This window comes from Passer domesticus, chromosome 2, assembly GCF_036417665.1.
Source record: "Passer domesticus isolate bPasDom1 chromosome 2, bPasDom1.hap1, whole genome shotgun sequence".
NCBI lineage: Eukaryota > Metazoa > Chordata > Aves > Passeriformes > Passeridae > Passer > Passer domesticus.
In genome coordinates this window covers 9,612,098-9,638,878 of record NC_087475.1, presented here as the reverse complement: position 1 = coordinate 9,638,878, position 26,781 = coordinate 9,612,098, and the positions used below count along the sequence as shown (strand labels likewise).

The 26,781-nt window shown below is 35.7% G+C and overlaps 1 protein-coding gene across 6 annotated transcripts in view; it reads right to left on the bottom strand.

Annotated features, from left to right (window-relative positions):
- Positions 1-26,781, bottom strand: part of CFAP47 (cilia and flagella associated protein 47) — a 260,862-nt gene that overhangs the window by 15,852 nt on the left and 218,229 nt on the right. For 5 of the 6 annotated variants that reach the window (XM_064407367.1, XM_064407368.1, XM_064407369.1 and 2 more), the window contains exons 58-62: positions 20,710-20,869; positions 19,984-20,075; positions 15,772-15,924; positions 4,181-4,352; positions 2,501-2,662 (exon numbers count right to left, since the gene is read on the bottom strand). In XM_064407367.1, coding sequence (XP_064263437.1) covers positions 2,501-2,662; positions 4,181-4,352; positions 15,772-15,924; positions 19,984-20,075; positions 20,710-20,869 — 739 coding nt within the window. Of the gene's footprint in view, positions 1-2,500; positions 2,663-4,180; positions 4,353-15,771; positions 15,925-19,983; positions 20,076-20,709; positions 20,870-21,824; positions 21,930-26,781 lie in introns of those variants that run through there. The other variant, XR_010355419.1, reaches the window with a different exon arrangement.

Genomic DNA, 26,781 nt, shown 5'->3' with positions numbered 1-26,781 from the left:
AAATGCACAGGTGTTCTCAGCGATGCTGTGCAACCCCTCTCCCCTGGTAGTAGCAGGGGGAAAAGACACATCTGCAGAGTCCCTCCCTAGCAGGTTACTCAGAAATACACCTGTTTCCCCCACAGTTACTCCCCAGGCAGCAGTGCCATGAGCTACTGTCCAGCATAAGAAAAGAAGACATCAAGTATCTATACAGGCAAGGAGAAAAAACCCCATCTCTATTAAAATAACAGAACTGCTTCTCTATGGATTGTGCTGTTAATTGATTACTAAGAAAATTCCAAAGGGCTGATCATTTTTTTTTCCAGGGAGGATCTATAGGATGGCACTTCATATCCTGTTCAAAATTTTTAAACCATGTTTTAATATTTCATTGTTTCACTATTAATCTAAAAATTTTGAGTTATTCAGGCATTAAATAACACCTGTAATACATGTTTTTCTTATGTAATTGCCTTTAATCTTCAGGACCACTATACTATGTGTTGGCTGGCTGAGTGTTCTATTTCTATACAAAACCTCCATCACCAAAATCGGCTAAGCAAATCACAGGTAAGATAAAATAATATATAATTTATAGAGCAGTTCACAGAACCACAGAATGGGTCAGGTTGGAAGGGATCCCATTGGGTCATCAGGTCCAGCCTCCCTGCTAAAGTGGGGTCATCCCAAGGCCCATGGCACAGGATTGTGTCCAGACAGTTCTTGGATATCTCCACTGAGAGAGACTCCACACCCTCTCTGGACAATCTGGTCTAGTGTTTGGTCATTAAACAGGAAAGAAATTATTCTAATGTTCAGATGGAATTTCTGTGCATCAGTTTCTCCCTGTTTCTCCTGTCCCACTGCTGGGCACCACGGAGCAGAGCCGGGTCCATCCCTGCCCCTCCCTGCAGGCACTGACACACAGGGATGGGGGCCCCTCTCTGCCCTCTCTTCTCGAGGCTGGACAGGCCCAGCTCCCTCAGCCCGTGCTCAGTGAGATGCTCCAGTCCCTCCATCACCTTTGTCACCCTCCCCTGGATCTGCTCCAGGAGCTCCATGTCTGTCCTGTCCCGAGGAGCCCAGAGCTGGACAGGTGATCCTCACAGGGCTGAGGAGCAAGGCAGTGTTCTCCTGAAGGCAACCTCAGAGTGGAGCTCCTGGTGCTCTTTATGACACAGAGCTTTTTTACTACATGCAAACAATCCATTTTGCATTTGAAATGTATGGGGGGAACACTTGTTATATAAAATAAAGTTGGAATTTGTTTAAGGGAGAAAGAGAATCGATCTTCCATCACGGCTCTTCCTTTCTATAACTGTAATGACTCAGGTTTTATAACACCTTTCTGGAGAACATCAGGTATCTTCACTGCTATCAAACACCTACCAGGAGATTACAGTATTGCCAGAGCAATTGCTTTGCTTTTGTTCCTGAAACAGCCATTCTATTGAAGCAGTTAACTTGAACACTGTGATAGAAACCTTTGTCAGAGTCCTCAATTAACATCACTGACAGACATCTAAAACCTGGAACAACTGTCCATCTTAGAGACACAGCTTCTGGAAATAAGCTTTAAAAAAATCAGTTGTAACCAAATACACTTGCTGATGAGGATGAAAACCAAAGGAAGTATCCACAATGAAATATGCAATCAATCTGCATATCTGGCACACTTTCTAGATATATAGTAAAAATCACTAATTTAAAATAAAAGATAAGAAACTTTAAAGCTTCCATAAGCTACATGGATTGTACACATTATGATTCATTCAGATTCCTTGTTTAATATTTTAAAACTTATCTATCATTACCACACAATTTATTCTTTGACTTCTTGCTGTATACAAAAGGTATTACAAGTTTACCATAACATTGTAAAACTGTGTGAAAATAACTGAAATATGCAAAAATTATATATTAACAGGGGTTTCTGCAGGACTATGAATAAAGGAGAGTAACAAAATACTGAAGAATTACACCATTATTTTAGCAAGTGGAAGTAGAGATTAATTCAAAGCACACTTACATAATACAATAGGAGTACTTTAAAAAGAATGGCACATTTAAAAATTTTTAAAGCACAGCGTGAGGGAATGTTTTTAAATTGGTGTAAGCATAAAGTACCTTGAAAAAATCTATTAGTAAAAGCACTAGCTTTTAAAGTTTTACTAGTGAGCCTTTAATAGCACAAAATTATTATCATTCCTTAACACTGTATTACACATTTTAACATCCTCCCAAGCCTTTTAGGGAAAAAAAAAATCACAACATAAACATCTGGATCTGTTCCACAGATTTTCTCTCAAGCCAAAGTCTACATGTAAAATGCTTCTGTTTTCTACAACAAAGCTTCAAAATCACATTTGTCACTTCAACAATGCAGCTCTTGAAAATAAGGATGAAATAGCTGCATCCCACTTGCAGCTATTTGTGTTGCCCAAATTTATTCTAACCAATGTGTTTGAGTAGGAGTTGTACCCTCAGGAAAGTGCATAAATTCTTGAGTGTGTTTTACCTTGTCTGGCTTGTGAGCTTAAAGCCAACTATGGATTCCTTATTGAGGCCAAGTGCTTCAATGTTGATCACATCATCCACTTCTGGCTCTGTGGCAATGAACACCAATGGAAACTTCCAAAGGCCTCCTGCAGTACACTGAATCACAACAGTTGCCTCATTCCTTAAAATTTCAGAAAACAACAGTCAATAAATAGAAAAACATTATAAAACATGAACTGATTAAGCTAAAAAAAATCTTTGAGTGTGTAAAAGTAAACTGCAGTAAAATGAAAATACTAATTACTTTAAACTGGAATACATGCCTAATTTTGAGTGGAAAAACTTGACTGGAATGTAGATTAAATAGCACTAGATAGTTAGACAAATATCTAAAAAACATAATATGGAAAGAACATAATATGGAAGTAAAATTCCTGGCACAGCCATGAGTTTTTATTCTTCTGCTTGCTCTCTTTTGAATAATAAAACAAACAAACAAACAAAACCCTACATGTATTTTACTAATTATTCTGTATTTACTGTGATGTTAGAGAATTTTGTCCAGAACATATTAGCAGTTCATAGTAGGATCAAATAGATCTGACAAAGGTCTATGTACTTAAGGAAAATGCCAGACTGTGATGACTTTGGACTGTCTAAGAGAATTGGTGCTGTAGATTCTGAAGATAACAAAACTAATTAATTGCAGTCATTGAGTCCTCTGCAGGAAGCCTAGATCTTAAGCACATAAAGATAAAATCCAAACCAAATTAAAAAATAATAAAATAAAATAAACCCCTGACAGAGCAGAAATGACAAGGCTTTCTAAATTCACCTCCCTCTGACACAATGACACTGAATCAGATGGGTGGATCATTCTCCTTAAAGGTTTGCTCTTTGTTTATTTCATTAACCTTCTGGACTACTGCAAATAAAGAGTAACCTCCTGCCTCCTGATGATAACTCTTTTTATGCAATCCACGATACTCAGCAGTGATGGTTCCCTAACATTCCTGGTAATGTCAGGATTCTGGATTTACTTTGTGCCTGCAGGTCACAAAAGCTTCTTTTCAACCTCTTAATGACGCACATCTGCCTGTACCCAAAGGAAGGGGCAGCTTCCCTCTCTCCAAAAGGGACTCCCTTCAAGTTTCTTTTTAAAGAAGGGATATGGTCTTATGTAAACAAAGCATACACATGATCTGTCACATCACAATCTAAAAAAGGAGAATAATTTCCTGTGGATCATTGTTACTGGGGCAGTAGAAATTAATTTCAAATTCAACTATCCCATCCAGTCAAAGAATACATACACATTCTTGTCTAGAAAAAGTTTTCCAAGACTTCATCTTGTTTGTATGTTTTTAGGAATTATGTTTGTATGTTTTTAGGAATTATGAGAACAAATAATTTTCATTGGGAGTCTTTCAATACGCCAATGTTTTGTAGTAAAATGATGCACATACAGACTATGGAAGGAACTCAGCAGAACCATCTCACAGGCACTAAAAATAAACACTGTCAGTTTTAACACCAAAGATATCGTACTCAGAAGCAGCAAGGGAGAAGATCTAAACCAACAGATCTCAGAGGTGAAAACAAAATGAGGAAAAGAATGCATGGAAATTATTATATAAGGAAGAGTGAGCAAACAGGATTTTATTACATGTTCTTTTGGTAGTAAGGAACAGGATCTTACCTCATTGGTTTGTTAGGTGCAAACACTACATTAAAGATCAGTGTTACAATTCTGGATTCTGTATCCCATTCTTTTTCAACCAGCTCCATACCAACAGAAGATTCAAGCTGAGATCTAATTTCATTTGATTGATATCGCAATTCATACAGAAATTCCAGTGTTGCAGAGGAACCTAAATGATACAGAAGAAAAAATATCAGCCTGTGTGCATTGTAATTTCACACAGTTGGTTGCTCAGTGTTACAATTCTTCCATTTGTTAATAAAAATGACAAATGAGTAAAACTAGCAATTATCTAAAACTTAAGTGATTTCCTTCTGACTCCATAATAAAATCTTCCCATTTCATATGACAGGCTATATAGTTTCCAGCAAAATAGAAGCTGGAAAACTTACTTGGGATATGTGAATGGTAATAGCAATATTGCTCTGTCTGGTGAGATACTTCTAGTTCATCAGCCAAATGAAATTTTCATAATACTCTTTTTGAGTAATGCCATTGGGACAATTGAAAAAACCCCATAATTAAGGCCATCAATGCCATTGATGGCTGCAAGCCTGAGACACAGAATACAGAGAAATAGTGATGATGCAGTGAAGCAGCCTCTTCTCTCCTTCCCAGAAGCAACTATGAAAAGGCCAAGTAGTAATGATATAAAAATAAACAGCTGAGCTTCTTGAATCAAATGTCTGCTCCAGGTGTAATAAAGGAAACTGAGATATTCCGTATACAATAGTAATTTCTGCACAGAAGGGAACATTTCTATGAGGAAAAGAATCTCAAGCTATTAATCCATTAAAAAGTTTTACACATTTTATGGATGAGAAGTGTTTTAACACAACCACTAACTCCTACAGGAGAGTTCATTTTACTATGACCACCTGTCTCAGGGCACATTTTGAATTTGCACAGCTGAGTACAAATGTACAGAACTGCTGTGTGTGCATCCCTGTACACATATCCTGGCTGCATAGTGCCAGGCAGCTGCAGAGTTAATTCCCAAGGCCTTCTGACTCACAATTCTAAAACACAGATGACAGATTTGTTTATATAAAAAGTCCAAGTGACAATGTTTGAAAAAAGCTTACTTTGGTACTGCCAATCTGTAAAACCACCCAAATTTCAGTGAGTATGGAGATACCTTCCCACACTTCTAGTCCTTTGTCCTTCTCTGAAATGCACAATTTCCTCTTCCCACTTCAGCAGCTAACAGGAGCCATGACATTTTGTTGCTTCATTTTTATAACACAAGATTAACTCTAAGAAATGTGACAGTTTGTACTGAACCATTTGTAACTCTTTAAAGTAGACTGTTCACAGACCTCTGTGCAATATATACCAGATTAGAGTCACACAGATGTAAGCAAAGTATTATGACATGGGGTTATCAATCACAGTAGATTAGATACACACTGAGTACCAAAATACAGGATTTCCATGTATTGATCCATATATGCAGGGACTTCATTACAACAAATGTAATTTTTCAAAATTAAATTCAAGGTAAACATTTTCTCCCACAGTCTTTAAAACTTAGGACCATCCTACATTGTTTCATCCTTGCTGTTTTTACATTTGAAAAATGTCATGTTTATGTCATGCATTCAGATTCCAACACAGCCCAAGGCTTTTAGGAGTCACCCTTGACAAATGCTAGAACATGAAGATTCAGATGCTGACAATCAGTGGAATAGAAAGGATGACACAATCTGGAGCATTTCACAGTGAAAAGAAAATGCAGCTGTTGAGCAGATGCTTCTTTCAGCAGTTATATTAAAGCTACTCAGGAAAAGCTTATTTTATAGTTCAGGTGCTCGGAAGACAATGCTGGGAACTGCATGCTGCTTTTAATATCCAAACATTGGGGTTTGGTTTGACATACATACAGACATACATATATATACATAAAAATATATATTAAACTTTTCAGTCAGAAGCAATTAATTATTTTTTTTTCTGTTCCAGACTGTTTTGCAACCTGTTCTATGCTTATATTAAGCAATTAGTTAAAATATTTTATACTTCTAACACTTAAGGAAAAAATGATGCATTTATGAATGCCAATATTTGGAAACTTGCTATTGGTCTTTCCAGCTCATTTTGATCTAGACAGCTGATCTAGTTTAGCTCTGCTAAAAAATGTAGAACAGTTATATTTTTCATCACAGCTGCCCTGAAGACTCCTATATTATCATGCTGTGGGAATTCTCTGTGGAATGTTAATATTGGATTCTAGCAATACAAAGTTCTCTTCACTCTTAGAATTCCTAGTTTCAATTAAAATGGCACAAGATATGAAACATGAAGAATGCACTAACACTTTCTTTAAAGCAAAGTCAAATACAATATAACATCCGGCTCAAATAGGCCTTGACCCTTTACGCCAGGCTCTTTTCATTCTGTTTTCATTTCAGTTCAGTTTTCTGAATCACCATTTTCAATACAGGTAAAATTTTTATTTTATCTAATGCAAGATGTAAAATACACATGCAACTACAAAAGTATACCCCAATTAATCCACTCGTGTTCAGTAAATAGAGAGCAGCAGGGAGAGCTTTAGCCACATCTGACACAACATACAGATATTTATCAATGTGAACACTGGGAAGATATAAGTGTGCTATTTATATACAGCTAGTTAAATCTAGGGAACAGAAATTCTGATTATAAAAATTATTGCTTCTTCCTATTTTCTGAATAATATTTTGCCTTATATAGAAGAGAAAATATATCCTGAGGTAATTCTTTAAAATCTTTTTTTTTAATCACTAAACATTTCTTTTGAAAGGTAATTAATCTCAGTCTTCAAGCGTTTTCATTTGTGTAAATAAAGATGTCTAAAAAGGCAGTACACATTTAAGCAACACTTGTGTATACAGAGCTACTGAAGCACCTATGTTTAAAAACCAACCAGGCTTTTCAGCTATACAGTACTATGACTTGGCTGTCATTTATTTGCAAATGTTAGTAAGGACACGGAATAAAAGTGTTGGGGTTTGTTTAAATAGCCTCTAAGAAGATGAAAGGATAGAGATGACTTTAAAAAATATATATATTTTATGACTCATAAGACTTACAGCATGAAAACTCCAAGAATTTTACACTCTGGGCATACAAATTGGGGAAATGTGAATTTTTGTGACTGCTAGATTTACTGTAAAACTAATTAATAGATGCATGCATCTAAAATTAATGCATCTAAAATTTAAAGGACTATTCCAACAGATTCACCAAATAGTAATCTTAAAAATTTAAATAATATTTTAGTGGAAAATAACCTGTATTCAAGGTTCAAAAGAATTTATAACAAAGACATTTGTAGGAGGGCCTATTGCCCACAGAAGGCAGGGAAAGGCCCAGTGGGTATTTCTGACCTCAGAGTTTCAAGGTATCAGGAGAGAAGCATTTGTACCTCCCTCCTGTTTCTGAAAAGTGAATGTTTGATTTCACTGAGGACCAGCTCATTATACTCTGCGTTTCCTGATGATAAAAATCTCTTGGCCACTGGCCTGGGAGGCTGCAGTGCCCTGTGGATACCCAGGGGAGATGTGGCTGCCTGAGCTCTCCACAAACAGCACTTAAACCTGTGGCACACTTGGTGACACAAACGTGGCAAAGGGGAGCACCTCCCTAAGGGACCCCCTTCCTTTCACACTGTCTCCCATTTCCAGTGAGACAGATGGAAATTAAAACTGTGATGGAAACATGCTCAGGCTGTAAAAGTGCTTCCCCTCATTGCAGAGGCTTTTCCTTGGATGGATGAAGTAAAACAGAGATGCAAGTGAATTCACTTAACTGCTCTTATTTGTAGTCATTTCATAAAGGAGGGAAGCACAATCACCAAATATAAACATGTAATTAAAGCCCAGGCATTCATAAATTTGCAGCTTCATGCTTTGCATAAACCAGATTAATTATTTTCACTTGGTGCTGAATGTAACACACTGCACTCATACTGATTTTTTCCGCTGGTTCTGATAATTTTCCAAATTCCTAAAGTGTGGAATTGTGGCCCTGACACCTAACAAAGATTTCTTCCCCTCTTGATCTAATAGTCACCAAACTGCTAACACAGAAACAAAACCAGATGTTAACTACTCATTTCTACCAGGTATCAGGCATCCAATCTTCACCTTCCAGATATTTTGAAATATTTCCCTACATAGTCCCTTTCAGGTCTCATCTGGCACTTGGCCTTTTCCTGCTTCTCCACTGTCTTCCAAGAGTTTTCACACGGACACTGCTGGCACTCAGGAGGCAGTGGGGAATGAACATCAAATATGCAGTTCTGCCTTTCCAGCAAAAGTAGAAGCAGAGAGAAGACATTGCTGTACATCAGATTAAATAATTATAATACTGTTTTCAAGTACATATTCAAATAAACAGCAAAAAAGTGAATTGTGAGAGTAATAAAGGGAAAAAGTAAAAAGCAGTTAGGTGGTCAAGAACATCCTAACTTAAGTAATAACCTAAGTAGACATCATGTGCGTAGGAAGACATGAGACCTCAACTGATAATTATGTATCTGTTTCTCTCTGTAAAATGTCACAACTATGGGGAAATAGCAGCAGAATAAGCAAATTGCATAAAACCACTCCCAAAGACCTGGTTGTAGTTAAATATGCCTTTCACCAGATTTCTTTATATAGTCACAAAAGTGCTATATGTGGAGCATTAGAAATATAAGCAAGGATAACTTGCTAATATTTTTTTACTATACTAAATCCCAGACACCAAATTAAACTCATAGAAATTAATTAATAAAAAATCTATCTGCTTCTGTTCATAATAAAATTATTGCTCCTCAGAGGAATTCAAAGAAATTCTCAATATAGTTCTGCATATATATATTTGTATTTCTTCTCTGCAAGTTTTTCTCTTTCCATATCCAGCCAAAAACGTTCATCCATATCTTCACAGCTCTACAAAATTCCATGCTTATCCATATCTTTTACCCTGCATCCCACTGTCTATTTCCTTAGCACCAAATTGGAATACTTGTTTCCTAAATTTCTCTTACATTCAATTTTTCTGTTTCCTAATTTTTCTCATTCAAAACACTTCTTTGAAAGAGGTATCTACTTCTAAATCAGGTTTCTACTGTAAAGAAGAAGCAAAAAGCAAAAAGCATTGCCCCCACCCTTTTTTTTCCTTCTGAGAATGTATTTCTTCAAAACACTGCACAGTTTAGTGAATGAAATTGAAGCTTGTGAATCCATTTCATATATATCTGAAACACACGGTGTGGATCTAGTATTGTTCCTTGCAGCTTGTTTCCATATATTCTCTCTCCCTGAATCCCTTTTTCACGAATTATCTTTTTACTCTGCCTCCACACATCCTTTTCAATGCGTTCTTTATTCTCATATTACTTGCATAACTGAGTTGAAACAAAAACCTCAGAAAAATCAAAAGGATTCTCTTCAGCCCAAAGGATCTCACATTATTTGCCTTTGATCTGGCATGCTACTCAGATTTGTATGCTTCCCTGTAAATTCATGCTATAATGGAAACAATTAAAATTTATTTCTTTATAACCATTATAATCCTTTTTCAACAAGTTCACTCTTTTATTTAGCCGTGTCTTCATTTAGCCAGAAACTTTGGCAGATAAAGATCACATCTGTACCTTGGCATAGAAACATCAAAGCAGCTTCTTCAGGAAGGTATCTCATGATTTAGTCTTAATTCACACAGACATTATTTTTTCCATGGCATCCAGAGTAATTTGCCTCACTTTCAGCGTTGCCCACAGAAATCAGTAACAACTCAAGCTGACTTTTAACCCGACCATTCCATTTAAACTGGCACAAAACAGAGGCTAAATTCAAAACCCATGTCACCATTTTTTCAAGAGTTCTTGACAGTTTTACACTGTACTATGGTCTGTTAGAAGAGCATGCATTTTTTATCTTCTGGCTTTTTTAATATACAAAACTGAGCCACAGAGAGTGGAACACAGCACCTGATCACTAGGGTCACATTCATTTGCTTCCTTTTCCTTACCCAACAGATTGCATTCAGTTACACATAAGACAAAACATCTATCACACAGGGTAGTGTAAATTCCTCTACTATAAGACATTTCATCTCATGGGAGGTACCCACTTGTGTTATTTTTTGGATACAAATCAAGTTTCAGAATTAATAAAAGTTTCATGTAGTAAATTTCTGAGGTTTTACTCTTGTCTTCCTCAGCTGGCTTGAAGAAAGAGTGATGGTTCAAGGTTATCACTTCATTTAAAGTTCTGTGGTGATTCTATGTAACTTCTATTTACTTGTCTTATAGTTTTAATATCTTCCTGTATCTCCAAAGCTTCAGATCAAATTGTTCTTAAACTGTCAAAACAACAAGCCTGATGCAGTAATTTATAAAACATAAAGTTTTATACATTCTACAAAACAATGGGGGAAGTTTGTTGAGGAATTTTTGTATCATGCTCTCTTGGAAATGTGTAGTGTGGGAGAGATGAAGGAGATCTAGAGATAATAACTTCATTTTCTGTAAGAACAACAAAACTTGAACAATGCAACTTCAGAGACAGAAGACAAGGATAAAGAATTTTATCAAAGAAATGACAATAGGATGTAAAAACCTGGAAATGGAAGAGCATTTGGGATAGGCTTGTTGCATGCATGTAGTTTTTTACTACAGTGACTGTCTGATAAATTTTCTGAGGCAAATTTAGGTACATAAATCCTCTGCTTTTCTATGATAAAAAGCATTCAAACACAGCTGAGAGACATAGGGCCACTGTCCCAGACAAACTCAAAAAGTTTGCATCTTAAGGAGTCTGACCAGCAATGCTTTGTTGGTGTCCCATAAATAATGAGAAAATAATTCAGAAACAAGTGGAAATTAATGCAGACAGATCATTGTTTGGTATTATGATATTCCAGAAGAACAGTTAAGGTCCTATAGAGCTGTGCTGGCCATGGCTCTGATTTACAGAAGCTTCCCCAAAATATCTTTACAAAACAAGAGTGTAGTGGTTCTGTTTCTATTGGAAGTAATACCTTCTTATCACCCAATGAAAGAGATTGCAGGAAATTCTGTGAGCAAGAAAGTGGAGAAACAGAAATCACAAACATAGAACAATTAAAGTCATTAATACACTCCTCCAGCTAATTATATTGCCTAGGTCTTTCTTATCCACTAGCTCAAATAATTTTAAGGGATATCTATTTGTGTGCTCTTGTTTCAGACATTATTTGGTTAGTCAATCAGTTCCTTTGGACTTCTCATGTATCCTAGATCTACATCATACTGAAAAGTAGCACCTGGCAGAATTTCATTATTTCTGGTTTTGTATTATTTATTGTTTTTGTAAATCTGTGAAGCTGAAAATATAACTTCAGATTAGTTTATAATAAATCTGGTTCCCTTTAATTGTTGAACATTTAAAGTGAGCATGATTTTGCATATGTATCAGAAAGTAATTTTAATTAACGTAATGATGATTCTCATTCCTAAGGCTCACAGGTTTTTACATTCTATTAAAATGGCAAGGAAACGGAAATGACTGACAACTGTAAATGGAAATAAAAGCAGTTCCCAACTGCCCGCTCACAATTCATGAGTTCTTTTTTTTGCCAGAATTTGTTGCTATTGTTCTAGTTATATTTAGAAATGGCAGTAGGAGGGTTTACTTATGAGATAAAACTTGTGCTGTATTTTTTGTCTTTTTTAATGGACCCAGTGATATTCTTGTATACCAACAAGAACTATTTGACCTTCTTCATTAAAATGCCTGGCATTATTTCAGCTCAATAAAGGAAATAAACAGTACATCAAATCTCTCCCATGCTTCACTCACAAATAAAGAAACAAACAGGCAGATGTAAACAAAAATTACGTAGATGACAAAATAATCCATCTAAGACTTTCAGTTCTCCTCTGATGCTTTATACTTTGACTTCTACTAGTTCTCTGTTTTCCATCAGGAGTTGTCACCCCCAACAACAAAGCAATAATCCATAACAAAGTGTCTCAATTGTTGGTTTGCCTCCTTTGTCAACAGTTTCATTTTGCCATTGATCACTGCTTTCATCAACTCTTAATCCAAAACAAACACTTTGTTATCCTTTCTTTTATTTCTTGCATAGGAAGAAAATCTAATTCATATAGCTGTAATTTTCTCATCCTCAAAGATAATTTCAGAAATAATGCCACATTAATTCTGACAATACAGAAATGGCTTAAGTAGGATATAGGGCCATCTTCATCATTATTATACTCTTCATACTGCTTTCAATATTAACCTGCTAGACTTTATCAGCAATCACATGAACATCTCTGGATGAGTGATCAAGTCTACAAAGATACCTTGTCTCCAAAGATTTCTTTGTTCATACCCAATTTTATTGACCTTATATCTTAAAGGTGAGCCTCCTGATCCAGATCTATCAAATTGAATGGAAATTTAGTGTAATCCATACCACTGCCTAACACAAAATTCTGCTTGGGATGGAAAACAGCTTTTTAATGTGTGTTTGGATATGTTTTTATTTTTTGCTGGTTTCAAAGAGCTGCTTTAATGAAATGAAAGAAAATAGAGCCTTTTGAATATTCTGATGAGTTTCAGGAATATTAGGTAGTTGCTATAAAGTTTTCATTAACAGTGAAACAAAGGGTAAAGATACACTTTGTATAATGATGCTAATGTACATTATAGATTAGCATATCTGGAAAATGTTATTTCACTCTCAGGTGCAGTTGAACTCTCCATCTGTTTAGTCTGAGTTTAGAATTACTCAAAAACTTGGTCATAACCTGTGCTACCTTACAGAACCTGGGCAGCACTGTTCCCCACAAGGCAACTGTCATGAAACCTTCCCAGAAATAAGAACTGAGAGCAAGGAGCTAAGACCAGCTGCTGGGCTGTGAGGAGAGCTATGAATTAATAAGGATGAGAGAAGTTAATGAGAAACACTCAGCCCTCATATCTGGCTTATGAGATAAACTGAAGGAATTGAAAGGGAAAGGTGACAAAGAACCACTACAAACACACAAAGTTGTGAATGTCAAATGTCAATCAAACATCCACAACTGATTCATGAATGTTTAATTTTTTTTTAAGACTGTGGAAAATTAAATGTTGTTGTATTCCCCACTGAATACTTAACCTAAAAATAGCAAATTTCACTTGATTGGATGAATCTCAGCTCTTACATTTCCTTTAGTGAAAAAGACATCTTTAGAGCCATATGTAAGAAAACAGATTAAAAATACATTTAGGGTGAAAATATGCATTAAATGCAACTGAAAATTATTTTTTAAAAGGGTCATACTGGATTTGGTATGTCTAAAATATTAAACTTTCATTATTTGATCTCTGGAACTTTGCTAAATTCTGAAGAAACTATGTCACTGAAGCTAGACAATATTTAGATTGCACTCTCTATCTTAAGAAATTGTAGTAGCTTTCTGTGTCAAGTGCACTCCTCCATATTGGATGAAATTGAATTTTTTATGTAAAAGACGTGTTTGAAGATTTTTCACTTTGAAAGAACTTATACTTGTCCAAATAATTTAAATACTGAAGCACAGTATTAGCTGTTTAAATCTGATCTGCCAGTAATTATCACCATTTATCCTTGGGTGCAAAAACTGCTTACTACACATCACACAGGCACTCTGATGAATCACTCTTTCAGAAGAGAAAAAAAAATGAAGAACAGTATGCCAGACTGTTATCTTACAGTTTTAGGCTTTTATTTATGTTATTGCTGGTAGATTGAAGAAAGATCAGATAGTACCATTTAATTTGCTTCCTAACACGCCTCAAATTCATCTATCAATAATGGCATTAAAATGTCATTGAAAACAATGAAAAGCACAGTGTTAAAAATTATTTTACTACCTAGGGTGCAAAGCATTTCATTATTAAACTTCTCACTTAAAAAGATGCAATGCCCCAAATCAATGTCTTGTACCAAGTGCAGAAACCAGTGTTAATAAATTATTCTTATGAATAAAACAAGAACTAGACACCATGAATCTGCAAGACTTTCAAAATGCTGCCTCAGCTTGCTCACTGCGTGTTTTTCTTTTCAATTCACATGCCACCATTTTGGAGGGAAATAGCCCAGGTTTGTTTAAGGCAGCCAACTCATATGCGACCAGCCAATAATGAGCTAAATCTGTTACTCTGTGGTAAAAAAAAATAAATTTAAAAGTGCCTTTTTATCGTGATGGACAAGTGTCCTCAAAAGGCTGAATAAATTTTTATAATAGCATTTACAGTTCTCCAAAGAGGAAAGAATGTACACTGACAACTTCATATCTTTTCACTTTACTGGATTTACCAGTATCACTTTGTAATATAGGTGTGTAAGATGATAATATGCCCAGGAAATAAATTATATTTGACACTGCAATATGAGTAAAAATAAAACTTTAAAAAGTAATTATGAATATTAGCCAATCAGTACGCATATGCTCTGCAAGCTCTTTTTCAACAGTTCAACTTCAGATCTCCTCCTATTTTAAAAGCGTTCAAAAATAAAATCTGTTTAAAGATCTGGACAGTAATTGTTGATATGAGATTACTTTGATCAATGTGCACGTTTGCATGAAAACTGGTCTTCTGTGAAGGAGTAATGCATCTTGATTTACCTTTTACAGTTATACATTTTTTCTGTTATTTGGCAGGACATATTCTGTAACATAGTATTCCTGCACAGCCTGTGTTGGAACAGACTGTAAATGGCAGAAATGGGACACAAAAGCAAGTGTGCCTGCCCTTCCAGCTGATTACCTGACAGAATATAATTATAGCAACATCTATAAACTCATCTTTTACCACTTTGAACAAAGTCAGAGTGCAGGTGAAATCCCCTCCCGCATCTATAGCTAAGTTAAACACACATTAGTCTGTCTCATGTTATGTGCCATAATTTTTAAATAACATTTTCCTTATAAAGGAGGATGACTGTGAACCTAAAATGGAATGTTAAGTTTCCAAGGTGCACAAGTTTCAAATTTTTTGTAGTGACTATGACTGATAACAGAAATATTGGTGATACAGCAGTAACAAGTATTCTTTCCTTACTACTTATTTGTTGTACACCTCTGTTTCAAGGAGAGGTATATTTTGAACAGCTGCTGTATCTGAATAAATTGATTTTCACTGTATTCTCAGCAGATTAACAGTAAGTGGAAGCTATCCTTTTACAAAGCTTTATCACTTCTTTCAAAAAGCACTCCTTCTTCAATCCATTCTGATTCCAATATTGACCTGCTGATGGGAATGCATCTTATAAACCTGCAGATAAATGTCTCCTGGCAATGCTTACAGAGATGCATTTTTTTCTAACTGAAGACTTTGTGCAGGCTCTCTTTTAAAGAAGAGATTGTGTGTATGCAAGCCTCACATTCCAGGACAAATTTTAAAAAAGGGAAGGTTCAGGTTTATAGGTGCCTACAGCTGCCGACAAAAAATTAAACAAATACCCTATACTTGCAAAATTATAGAAATGTGGACTGGGACAATTTGCCTAAACCTCACTGATTGTCATGGTAGAGCTGTACATCTGGTGAAGTACTTATTTGAAATTTTTCTAAAATAGTATGACATAAAAAATATTACCATCAGTAACTTCTGAGGTGTTGGACGACTCATCCATGTCGACCGTGGCAGAGTTCCCTGCAGGAGGCAGAGCAAGGGGACCAGGTATGACACCAATCAGCAGCAGCTCTACTCTCTGCTCCAGCCTCTGTCTGGCTTGACAGCGTATCACAACTACAGAAAAGCAAAAATATCTTATTTGCAAAGCACAGGTATCTTGATCTTAACAAAGAAATGAAACATAGAAGCTAAATGTGCTTAGAGAAAGACAGAATTCCAGTAAGGAGCAAGACAACTAAAAGTTTTCCCAACCTCCACTTTCTATTTTTCTGTTTTGGTGAAGTAGTAGAATATATTGCTAAGGAAATAAAAATCTGTTAAGTTAGTTCCCAAGAGCATTTGCAAAGGTGTCTTTTATCATTAATTATGAAATGTATCTTCATTTTAGTTCAACTGCTAATAGGAATTATGGCATAGTTTGAAATACGCCAGTAAGAAAGGAAGACTGAAAGAAAACCAAAAAAAAAAGGTTTTATGATTAAATGAAAGAATATTAAGTTACTCTTTGCTTTCTTAGTTTGAGAATACTGTTGTTCAAACTTCAACTTTAACAGAAATATGCCAGAATAAAAAGCATTCTCGCATGAGTTTCTGTTTGAAGCATCATAGAACTTCTTTCAGTTCAGTGAGTGATTTTAATTTACTGCTTCCAAAATGTCTTTTTCATTACAAAGTTGTTAGGTTTTAGCTTTTACACTAGTTTTTACAAAGCTTATTCCAATAGATATTTTTCTGATTCTTTCATACTTATTGGCACAGAAAAAGGAGAAAATTACATAAAAGCACTGAAAAAATGTTTTCCCAAAGAAAAGACCTAGAAATTTATAGAGATCTGGGAATCAACAGAAAAAAGAACAGCTGACCATGTACTTTTTAGTTTCAAGGTCTATAAGTCATTTTCATCAGAGTCAGACCCAGTGTTTCTTCAAAAATTAATTCTGAAGTTAACATCAGGAATTAAGGATCAGTAATTTGGAACTATATTGTGGTGAATCATTATGCAGCATTTTGAAAAAGAATAAGGAAACCCCTTTTTTGATATCATGTTCATTTAGCTTCAACTTTTGGTTCTGGCACTTTATCCATTACCATAACTCTGCAAAATGAATAATTACACAACAAGTTCAGGTAATTTCCTTTCTCCCTTGGTCTTTCCCTGTTTAACAGGGTGTAAGTAATTTATAGAGATCTCTTAGAATTTCCATGAGGGAGAGTTACTGAAATAGGTTAAACACACATTTTTTTTTTGTTTAAATGTATGACCTTATATTTAAAAATAGATTACATTCTCTGTATTCCACTAGTTTACAAAGTGTTTCAGATTACTGTGTGCACATTGTGTCATTTTCTATTCTACAGTTCATCTTACTGCCAAAATTGATTTTATACTTTTTTCCTAAATGGCTAAGTAAAATGTATGAATAAAATTCAGAGGTATCTAGGATTTGACTGGACAAGTCCCTGAGCAAGCTGCTCTTGAGTAGGTGGTTGGATTAGAGGACCCCCAGTGGTCCCCTGCAATTAAAGTTGCTGCATGCTTCTTTGACTCTACACTCTACAAGAATTAAAAGAATATTCTGGATGACCCTCCATTTGTAATCATCTCTATAAGATAGCCAAGGTATCATCTACTTAACATGTACTACATGGGTTGTGACCACTGATCATTTTAATTGGTCTCATGAGATAGAAAGCCAAGTGAATTCTAGAAGTTTAAGTGTATTAAGATGCAAATAAGAATGACCCAAAGATGAACTCCTTAATATACCAGCAAAGCAGCTCAGGGTTTTGACACAGAAACTTGTAGCCTCCAGGCAATTCTAATAAATGTCTGCATTTAGAGAGATGACAATACTCTTGATCACTATAATTTTTTTAAAGTAGAATCCTTGTTATTACTTGCTTTGGATTTTTACCTTACAATGTAAGTTTTCTAAATGCCCATTTATAACTGAAAACCACAGGCTTTCAGAATCAAGGTGGGAGTGGAAAATTCCATAAACACACTTACAAACACCTATTTCTGTTTTCTGGGACATTCTTCAAAGACCTAGTTTTTCCTTGAGAAAAAATATTAGCCCAACATAACATACCAATGGCCAAAGAACAATATGCATTCAAAATTAATGCAATGCATTTTTATGTATTACAAACATTTATTGAACATAAACTAATGGATAACAGTTATAAATATGCTACAATTTAGTTTTACTGTTTTAATAAAGCATTTAGGAATTTGAAATGACTTAAGGGTTGATAGTATATGAGCTTCTGATCATATACAGAAGTGACATCACTTAAGCAATTCAGGAATGTTAACCATTTTCATTCATAACATATATAGAAAGTATTGGGTCCTGCACTTGGGGCACAACCCCAGACAATGCCCCAGGCTTGGGCAAGAATGTCTGGAAAGCTGCTCAGTGGAGAAGGAGTTGGGGATGTTGATGAAAAATAGTCTGAACATGAGCTTAGGTGTGCCCAGGTAACCAAGAAGGCCAATGGAACCTGGCCTGGATCAGGAACAGTGTGGTCAGCAGGAGCAGGGCAGTGATTGTCCCCTGTACTGGGCACTGGTGAGGCCACACCTCGAGTGCTGTGTCCAGTTCTGGCCCCTCAGTTCAGGGGGGACATTGAGGGGCTGGAGCAAGCCCAGAGGACAGTGGAGCTGGGAAAGAGTCTCGAGATTAAGAAGAGTGACTGAGGGAGTTGGGGGTGTCTAGCCTAGAGAAAAGAAGGTTCAGGAGAAACCACCTCCATATCTAGAAACACCTGGAAGGAGGGTGTAGCCAGTTGGGCATCAATCTCTTCTCCCAAGCAACAAGTGACAGGACAAGAGGAAATGGCCTCAAGTTGTGCCAAGGGAGGTTTAGACTGGATATTGGGGAAAAAAATTCTTCATGGAAAAGGTGGCCAGGTGATGGAACAAAGTGCCCAGAGAACTGGGGGAATCATCACAACTCAAAACATTCAGAAACCACAGAGATGTGGTACTTAGGCACATGGTTTAGTGGTTACATGGAGTTAATAGTTGGACTCAATGATCTTAGAGGTCTTTTTCAACCTTAATGATTCTGTGATTTCAATGAAAGCAACAGCCCAATAAAAGGGAGATTTATCTTGAGGAGTGCCACTGAATTACACAAGAGCTTTAAATAACACAACAAACATCCACATCCATATACATGGTTCTAATGCTAATGAGACTCATTAAAGCCATCATTTTGGGCAACAGTTGATTACATGATAATATTCTGTTTCATTCCTTAAGGTATTAAAGTGCAAATTAAAGAGATGAAAGCTCTAATTAATACCACATCATTGGCATTTGTCTACAAGTAAAGAGTCCTTAAGCAATATGAATTAATGACAGTACAAATATCTATTTCTATGTTTTTTCCAGAAATTGTTCATGTATCTTAATACATTTAATGTCAAAAGGTTGTCAAAAATTCACTTATTTAATCAATAAAAGGTGAGCTGAAAGGACAAGCTGGTTAGAATTGGTCCCACATGTACACATTGAGCTGTAGTTCCAGATAAATTTAAAAAGCTGCTCACAACTTCCTGTTTCATAGCTCTGGAATTATACCACACCTTAAAAATACTGATGGTCAAATATATAAGCATTTACTATCCCCAGAATAAGCAAGAAACCTCCAAGAAAGTCTTCATCTTTTAATGCAAGTTTACTTCTAAGGAGCAAAGGGAAAACTTACTGCTCTTCACACTACTTTATGTTCTGGTTTTGATTAAGAGATGAAATTCAAGGCTGAGAGAAGTAGCGAACATCTACCCCAATATTGCGCACCCTGTACACTCTCCAGAAGGGTGTTCTGGGTATGCAAGCAGAAATCTACCCTTGAGTCAGTCCTTTGCTCAGCTTACCTTCAGCTCTCAAACTCAGGATTAATTGGGATACTGAAGGATACAGCCCTTAAGATTTACAACTGACCCCAATTCCTTTTATCCACAATAAGAACAAAGTAATAATCTAGATTTGCTTTGGAAGTGGGAGATTTTGATTTTAATATGTGATTTTATTTTTTTTTAATATATAGCTAAGTTCTGCTGGAAATTCTTGTGATCAAGCAGGTAAGAATATAACTGACTATTTGATTTTCCTACATATTCTTAAATATATTGTTCAAGCTTTTTTCAAGCATTACCTACCTGATTTCTGCTGTGGTGCTTCAGGTGTTCCATTAACGGGATAGATCCAGAGTATTCCCCGAGCTTCCCCATTCTCTGCTACAATAACATTTCTAGAAAAACACAAGTATCAATTACACTGCTGAAAATTCTATTTCCAAAGTAATCTAGACTTAAGAGTTGTTGGAAAGGTTAGACTCTATTCTAGTCTATACTGTAATGCTTACCATATCTGAGAAAAGTATGAAATAAAATCCAGCTAAATATATATCAGCTATAAATTATATTATCTACAACTTAGATCCACTGAGTGTATTCAAACATTATAGATCTGAAAACTTTTGGCCTGATCTGCATTCTGTCAGGTTATGTTTACACAGATAAAATTTCTGCAGTTTATGAATTACATAAAAATATCAGGATGTGATTCATTATTATCCCAAATATATTGAAAAGACAGAGGTACTAAGAGCTTTAATTTGCTCAATATCCATAACTGCAGCAGCAGCCAGTACTTTACATTTTCTTTATTTAAAGCAAGAATAGATAGGTATTGAAACAGACAGACATTTCACCCTGAATCTGCATACTTTGCAGGGTGCATTAAAAGCTTTTGATGGATACCCACTGCCTTCAAAATCAGACACTGGACTGCCCTTGGGAGCTACACATGAATAGTCAATGGGATAAATGGTGATAGGATTGAGCATCTCAACTACTTTTTCCTTTCCTATTAGAATAAATTACCTGTTTAAGTCTGAATTTGATTCAGCAGTAACCTCATAAGGCCAGTTCTCACCGTTTTCCCTCGTTACATGAATTACCACCACTGCTTTATAAATTTTCATTTCAGCTGGCATGAATAATATAGGGATTTCCAGTTTTTCTTTTGGAGCTAATTGGATTCCTGCAAGATGAAACAGATTGTTGTGGTATTTTGGAAGTTTTCAAAATATTTTCTATCATTTTACTCATATCTTTCCCTTTCCCTTTTTTAACCACTGTTTAACCTTTTATCATATTGTAGGGTTGCCCCTTAAAAAAATCCCATTTTACCCCGTCTTTGCTACAAAAAACCCAAAACAAAAGCACAATTAAGTGAATGTCCCACATTTAATATTCAGAGATCAGGTGTAATATATACTTGTCAATACCATGATTTTGTAGGCCCTAAGTCATGATTTCTTCAGTTGTGAGTTACATCTGTGAGTAATAGTGCATTAAAAAGATCAATCCAAAAAAAAAAAGCTCACATTCAAGACAACTATAATATATTTAAAAGAATCTTCATTATTATTATTATACAAACCACGCCTTTTCCGTATGATTTTTTATATGATTGAATTTGCTGTTTAAAAAAAACCAACAGACTAAACTTATGCTGTCTCTAATGAAAAGAGCCTGATATTTTCAATCTTTAAGGGTCTTTTTCCAGTGTCTTGCCACTCTGCCAAGAGTCAAAACATCTACCTCAGCTATTTCAGAAATAATCAAAAGATTACACAGAGTAGAACAAGTAAATCAGTCTTTTAACTATAAAGCTCTTTGTTTGAAAAGAATTCCTGGAAGCTGCAGGAAATTACACTTCAGGGTCAGGGTTTCAGCTTTAATTCTAACTGCAGAAAATCCTCTTAGTTACAAGTAACTACTTCTACATTATGCTTTGAATCGGTTTTTGTGATAATATTTCACACTTTCTACTATGAATCCAAGCTGCCGCAGGTCTGTGGGTGTCAGTCTCTGAGAATGACTGGATCTGCTGGAGTCACCCTGCCTGGGACATGCAGCACCCTCCTGGGAATTGCTTCTTTGATCACTGTAGGTGGCTTCATGCACAAATAATGTCAGCAGGGAAACTTCACCTGGTGCTCCAAATGGTCACCTTCCTCCAGCCAAAATTCCTCAAGGGTGAAGACCTCAGAGCTGAGAGCTGTAGAAGACTGGTGGTAGGGAAATTGTAATGCAGTCTTGGGAAGGATGAAATGGAAAAAAAGGTGAATGCACAGAAGTTTGGGGATGAAGGTGGAAGTTGGGAAACGAAGTACAATTATGTCATACAAGAATGGCCAGAAAGACAAAAATGTTCAAGTCCTATCATGGAAGGAGAGAAGGGTTTGAAAAACAGTTCTCCAAAACACAGAATACAAGTCTGGACTCCTCATCTGCACTAATTCCCTACCAGTACTTAATTATAAAGTCCATGGGTGTTAAGCTTTCTGCTAGAAACACTCTTAAATTTAAATAAACTAACCAAATTAAGATGGGAAAATCAATCTTAAATTAGGAAAGTTGTGAATATTTAAAACCATACAACTCTGCAGGTTTTCTACCTCTCACAGTTAAAAAGGCCTCAGGACATCAAATATAGACCACTGCCTCACTTTATTATGAATGGGAAAAGCCATAAGATGTTCTTACCTAAGCTTATCCGAATTTCTCTATGTAAGAGGTTTATCAAATACTAATTATGAAAATTAACCAGCTGTTTTGCATTTGTGATTGCTTAATTCTTGTGTATTTGTAGAATTCATCATGGCAAGAGCAATTTGCATTTGAAATAATTACTTGAAAAGTTTTGTATCATGAAAGAGCTTGAAAATATCCTAATTAGAAACCATTAAAATATTAATATCTAAATGAAAAACCAAACTATATTTTTTCTCATTTTGATAAAGATTTAATATTTTTCTTTAGATGTTTGAGGCATTGTCTATCAAGCCCATACCCAAATTTAAAAAAATATACTACATATACATGTATTGTTAGCAACTACATGGTCAAAGTGAAAATCTTTTAAAATTAGCAGCTTATTTTTAATCCCTTATCTGAAATAAATAAGCTGATATCAGGCATAGTTACAATACTCCTGCAGACATCTGAATTGGGATCCACCCCTCTGGATCACAAACCCACTACAGCACTGACACACTATTCTCCCTCAGTGAAAGAAGAATCAGCTCTCTGCTGGGATTTGCCCCCTTTGGGCTTACTCTGCTCTAGTTAACACAAAGGTATGTAATATCTTTAAAACAGAAGAATATACTTCAGGATGTATTTGCAATTAGATTGCCTTGAATCCACACATACATGGATACCAAAATAATGTAAGCACCTTGTAACACCATTACAGCGCATCCTTAAGTTTCATTTGCAAAGCTTTTAACAGATGGCAAATAGAACAGACTGTAAACTTATAACTAGTTATATACATTACATTACATATTTTCAACTGTAGCTTAATGATGCCTGTTACAGAACAGAGCCCCTCGGATTTTTTTTAATAGATTTTAATACAGAACCATATGACAACATTCTGGGTCATTCTGGCAGAAAATTGGTTATTAAAGATGATGAAAAGACAAATTTTATAATATTGCTGTTGAAACAGATTGTATTCACATTTTTAATAAAAAAATCTGCTTAATATAAGATGTTCATAATAATGGTATTTTTTATATCACAAGGCTTGCCTGCAGTTGTGAACTAACAAACTGATCATTAACTGCTAATACAGATTTATGTCATTATGATTTTGGCTAGTTAATAAGACAGATAAAATAGGCATAACAGCAAATATAATTTGCTTTTTTTTCTTTCCCATTTAGAGAATGTGGGCTAGCACACAGAAAATAGCTCTGTGTACAACTTCAACAAAAATCAGTGCTATCTGCTCCTATTTGCTTCGGAACATCAAGTACTCTGCCAGGGATACCAAAAACTGATACCAATGGCTGATCCTTTGCCTTTGTGTAATTATCTTACTGCAATGAATATCCACAAACTCTGTGTAGTAAATCCACAGCAAGTCCCTTTTCTGAACACAGGTATATCACATTTGATAAAAAGCTTTGGGCTAGATTTTGGTAATACCTCACTCTTCTTTCACTGTCCTACAGCCCATTAGGAAACAGTTAAATTTAGCAGAGCAAGCTCACTGACCCATTAAAGACTGAAGGCATCTGACTCAAAGGGCTGCAATTTGATTCAACTGCCTTACAAAGAAGTGTGTGGAGCTCTGCATCCTCCCTCATTTCATTTTTAGGTAACCTTTTGTTAAGCTTTGCCTCTAGCCCCCCCAGAGGCTGCTGGAGAACACTGATTCTGTAAAAGATTCCTCAGGCATTGAGCCTGGAACTCAGAACTGGATTAAATAATAAATCACAATGAGTATATTTCAAATTCTTGGCTACAATTCTTTGGGACACTGCACTGTGGTTGAGTTCTGTGCAAGTTTTGTGTCAGCCCTAGAAAGCTCAGCAGTATGAGAACTAAAATTCAAGCAGCAGTGGATGCCAGTAGCTGGGATGTTATTTGGAAGGAATACAGATGGGTCAAGATACATTTTTTGCCTCTACAGTAGATTAGGAAAAATGGTAAGAGCAAGCATACCAGACATGGTACTGTGATGGAAAGGAACAAAATGTGTTGCAATATGTCATCCTCCTATTGAACTTTAACCTAAAGCCATGTATTTTTCATATTAGTAAAGTGCTTTGCAGGTAGATTTTCTAGATGCTGAAGTGCATCTCCCTGATTCACTGCTCTTAATTCTGTAGCATCTGAGTGCCTCCCATTGATTTTACCCAAAAGAAGAGCAGTCAGTTCAGTCTCCTTTAATTGAAAAAGAGAGATGAGACAGAGCTCAGAATATCTTGTTGAAGTCTCATGGAGAATCATTTAGGAGGGGGAACTTTTATTTCTTTGTTTGTTTTCTTGATAGTTTCTCCATTAAAATTACTATAGCAGCATTTTGATTAAACGCACAGACAGCTCTGCTAAAATTAGCACTGGCCATGTAAATGTCAATTCACTATAGTTAGGTCTGTTTTCTCCTATTATCCTCAGAATCTGGAAAGGGCAACCTCCAAAATATCCATACACAGCAGCTGCTGCTGGGGAATTATTGCGAATACCTTCTCAAGGAACTCATCCAGAAAAGGAGAATTGATATCAGATAGCAAAGAGTGAGATACTGCCAGCACACCAGTGTCCAAAATGCATTGACAAAGTCAGACCTAGATATTAATTTCTTGTCATCTGCTGGAAGAGATAAAATCCTGGTTCACATATGAAAACTAAGATCTTTTATAGCACCTTCCCCAGAAGTGTTTCATTGCTAAATCCCAAGAGTCGACAGCATTTATATTTTGACTCATATTAAGGGTGGGTCCATTTTTGCTTGCATCTTTTTCTTTTTTTTTTTAGTGGTTCCAATGAGGCTGCTTGAATTTTTTATTCCCTTTCATTAAAACATAATCACAATCCCTTGTTATGGATTCTAATTTAAAAACTGTAAGAGTAGCAGCCTGTTAGTTTTGCTATATCAGTATTATAATTATTCAGTCTCAATGAGTAAATATAAATAAAATATTCTGAATTGGCAGTCATCAAACAACAGCCAACAGCCTTCATCTGTGGAGATATTCAGAATTTGACTCGACATGGTCTTGGACAACCTGATGGAGATGACCCTGCTTGAGCCACAGAGGGTTTGGATGGACAAGATGATCTCAGGAGGTTCCTTTACCACCTAAACAGTTCTGTGCTTCTAGAATTCTGAGGTCATGATAGATCAACAGGCTTTGTCTTGCTTCTGTTTTTAAGAATTCACATAAAATGCATCTTTGTTTGCAAAACCAGACACAGATACTTTTCTCATTGAATTGCAAGTGAAATGAAAAGCAGTGCACCCTACAAAGGGAAAGCACAAAGGCAAGAACAAGAGATCACCCTGACATAACAATTAGATTTTGGGTGCAATTAAAGACAAAGAAGCAGGATACTTCTAATTGCATCTTCTCTGGGACAAATAAAATGGAACATAATGCACTTCAAGGTATTTAAAGTTCCATACAAATAGCTAAGTAAAAGATCTTATAAAATAACCATGCAAAATGCCAAAAATTAAATTTGCCTCATCCTATGTTTTAATATTTATATAATCATTTTCCTTCCTTCAGTAAAGCTCATTTAGGTAAGTAGGGTGCAAGAGAGGTTCCTTTCACAGATGGTCCACGATGACTGCATTTCTAGGGGACTCTCTGCTTCATGAATTATGGATACTTGCACCAAGAGGTAGAGTTGTGTTTTCCCTTTCCTCTGGCAGTTTCACTAAATCCCAGAATACCTGAATCTGTAATGGGCCTCTGACAGACAAATGGTCCAATACCTCTTTCCCAGCAGAGTCACCTACCTGGACCACGTCCAAAAAGGCTTTGGACATCTCCAAGGATGAAGATTCCATAATTTTTCTGGGCAACCTGTTCCAGTGCTCAATCTTCCTCAAAGTGAAAAAAAGCATTCTCCTTGCTCAGATGAGAATTTCTGTGTTGCCTGTCATTGGGCACCACTGAAAAATGCCTTTTTCTATCCTTTTTGCAGCCTCCCTACTGGTACTTATGCAGAATAATAAAATCCCTCTGAGCTGATGAATTACTTAGTTGAAAAAGTTAAGTCATGAATATGCAACTCAGATGCTAATAAACAATTTCACAAATGATTAGTTAAAACTTCATAAGTTGTTTTAAGAAAGACATGGCACAAATAAAGGCTTCACAGCATCACTACCATAAGTAAACAATAAAATGTATTAGAACATGTTTATAAGATTTGTTCACCATTTTATGGATCTTGTATTAATACAATTTTGCATACTTCTGGCAGAGACTTTCTGGATTATTTAATTAAGATTTTTCATTTAGAATAATTTCTTTCTGGTACAAAATAATGGATACAAGTTAAACACTTGCTATTTAGATTAAAATAAATGGATTGGAGAACAGGGCTCAGTAATTAAATATGTTGTTTCATTTAATACAA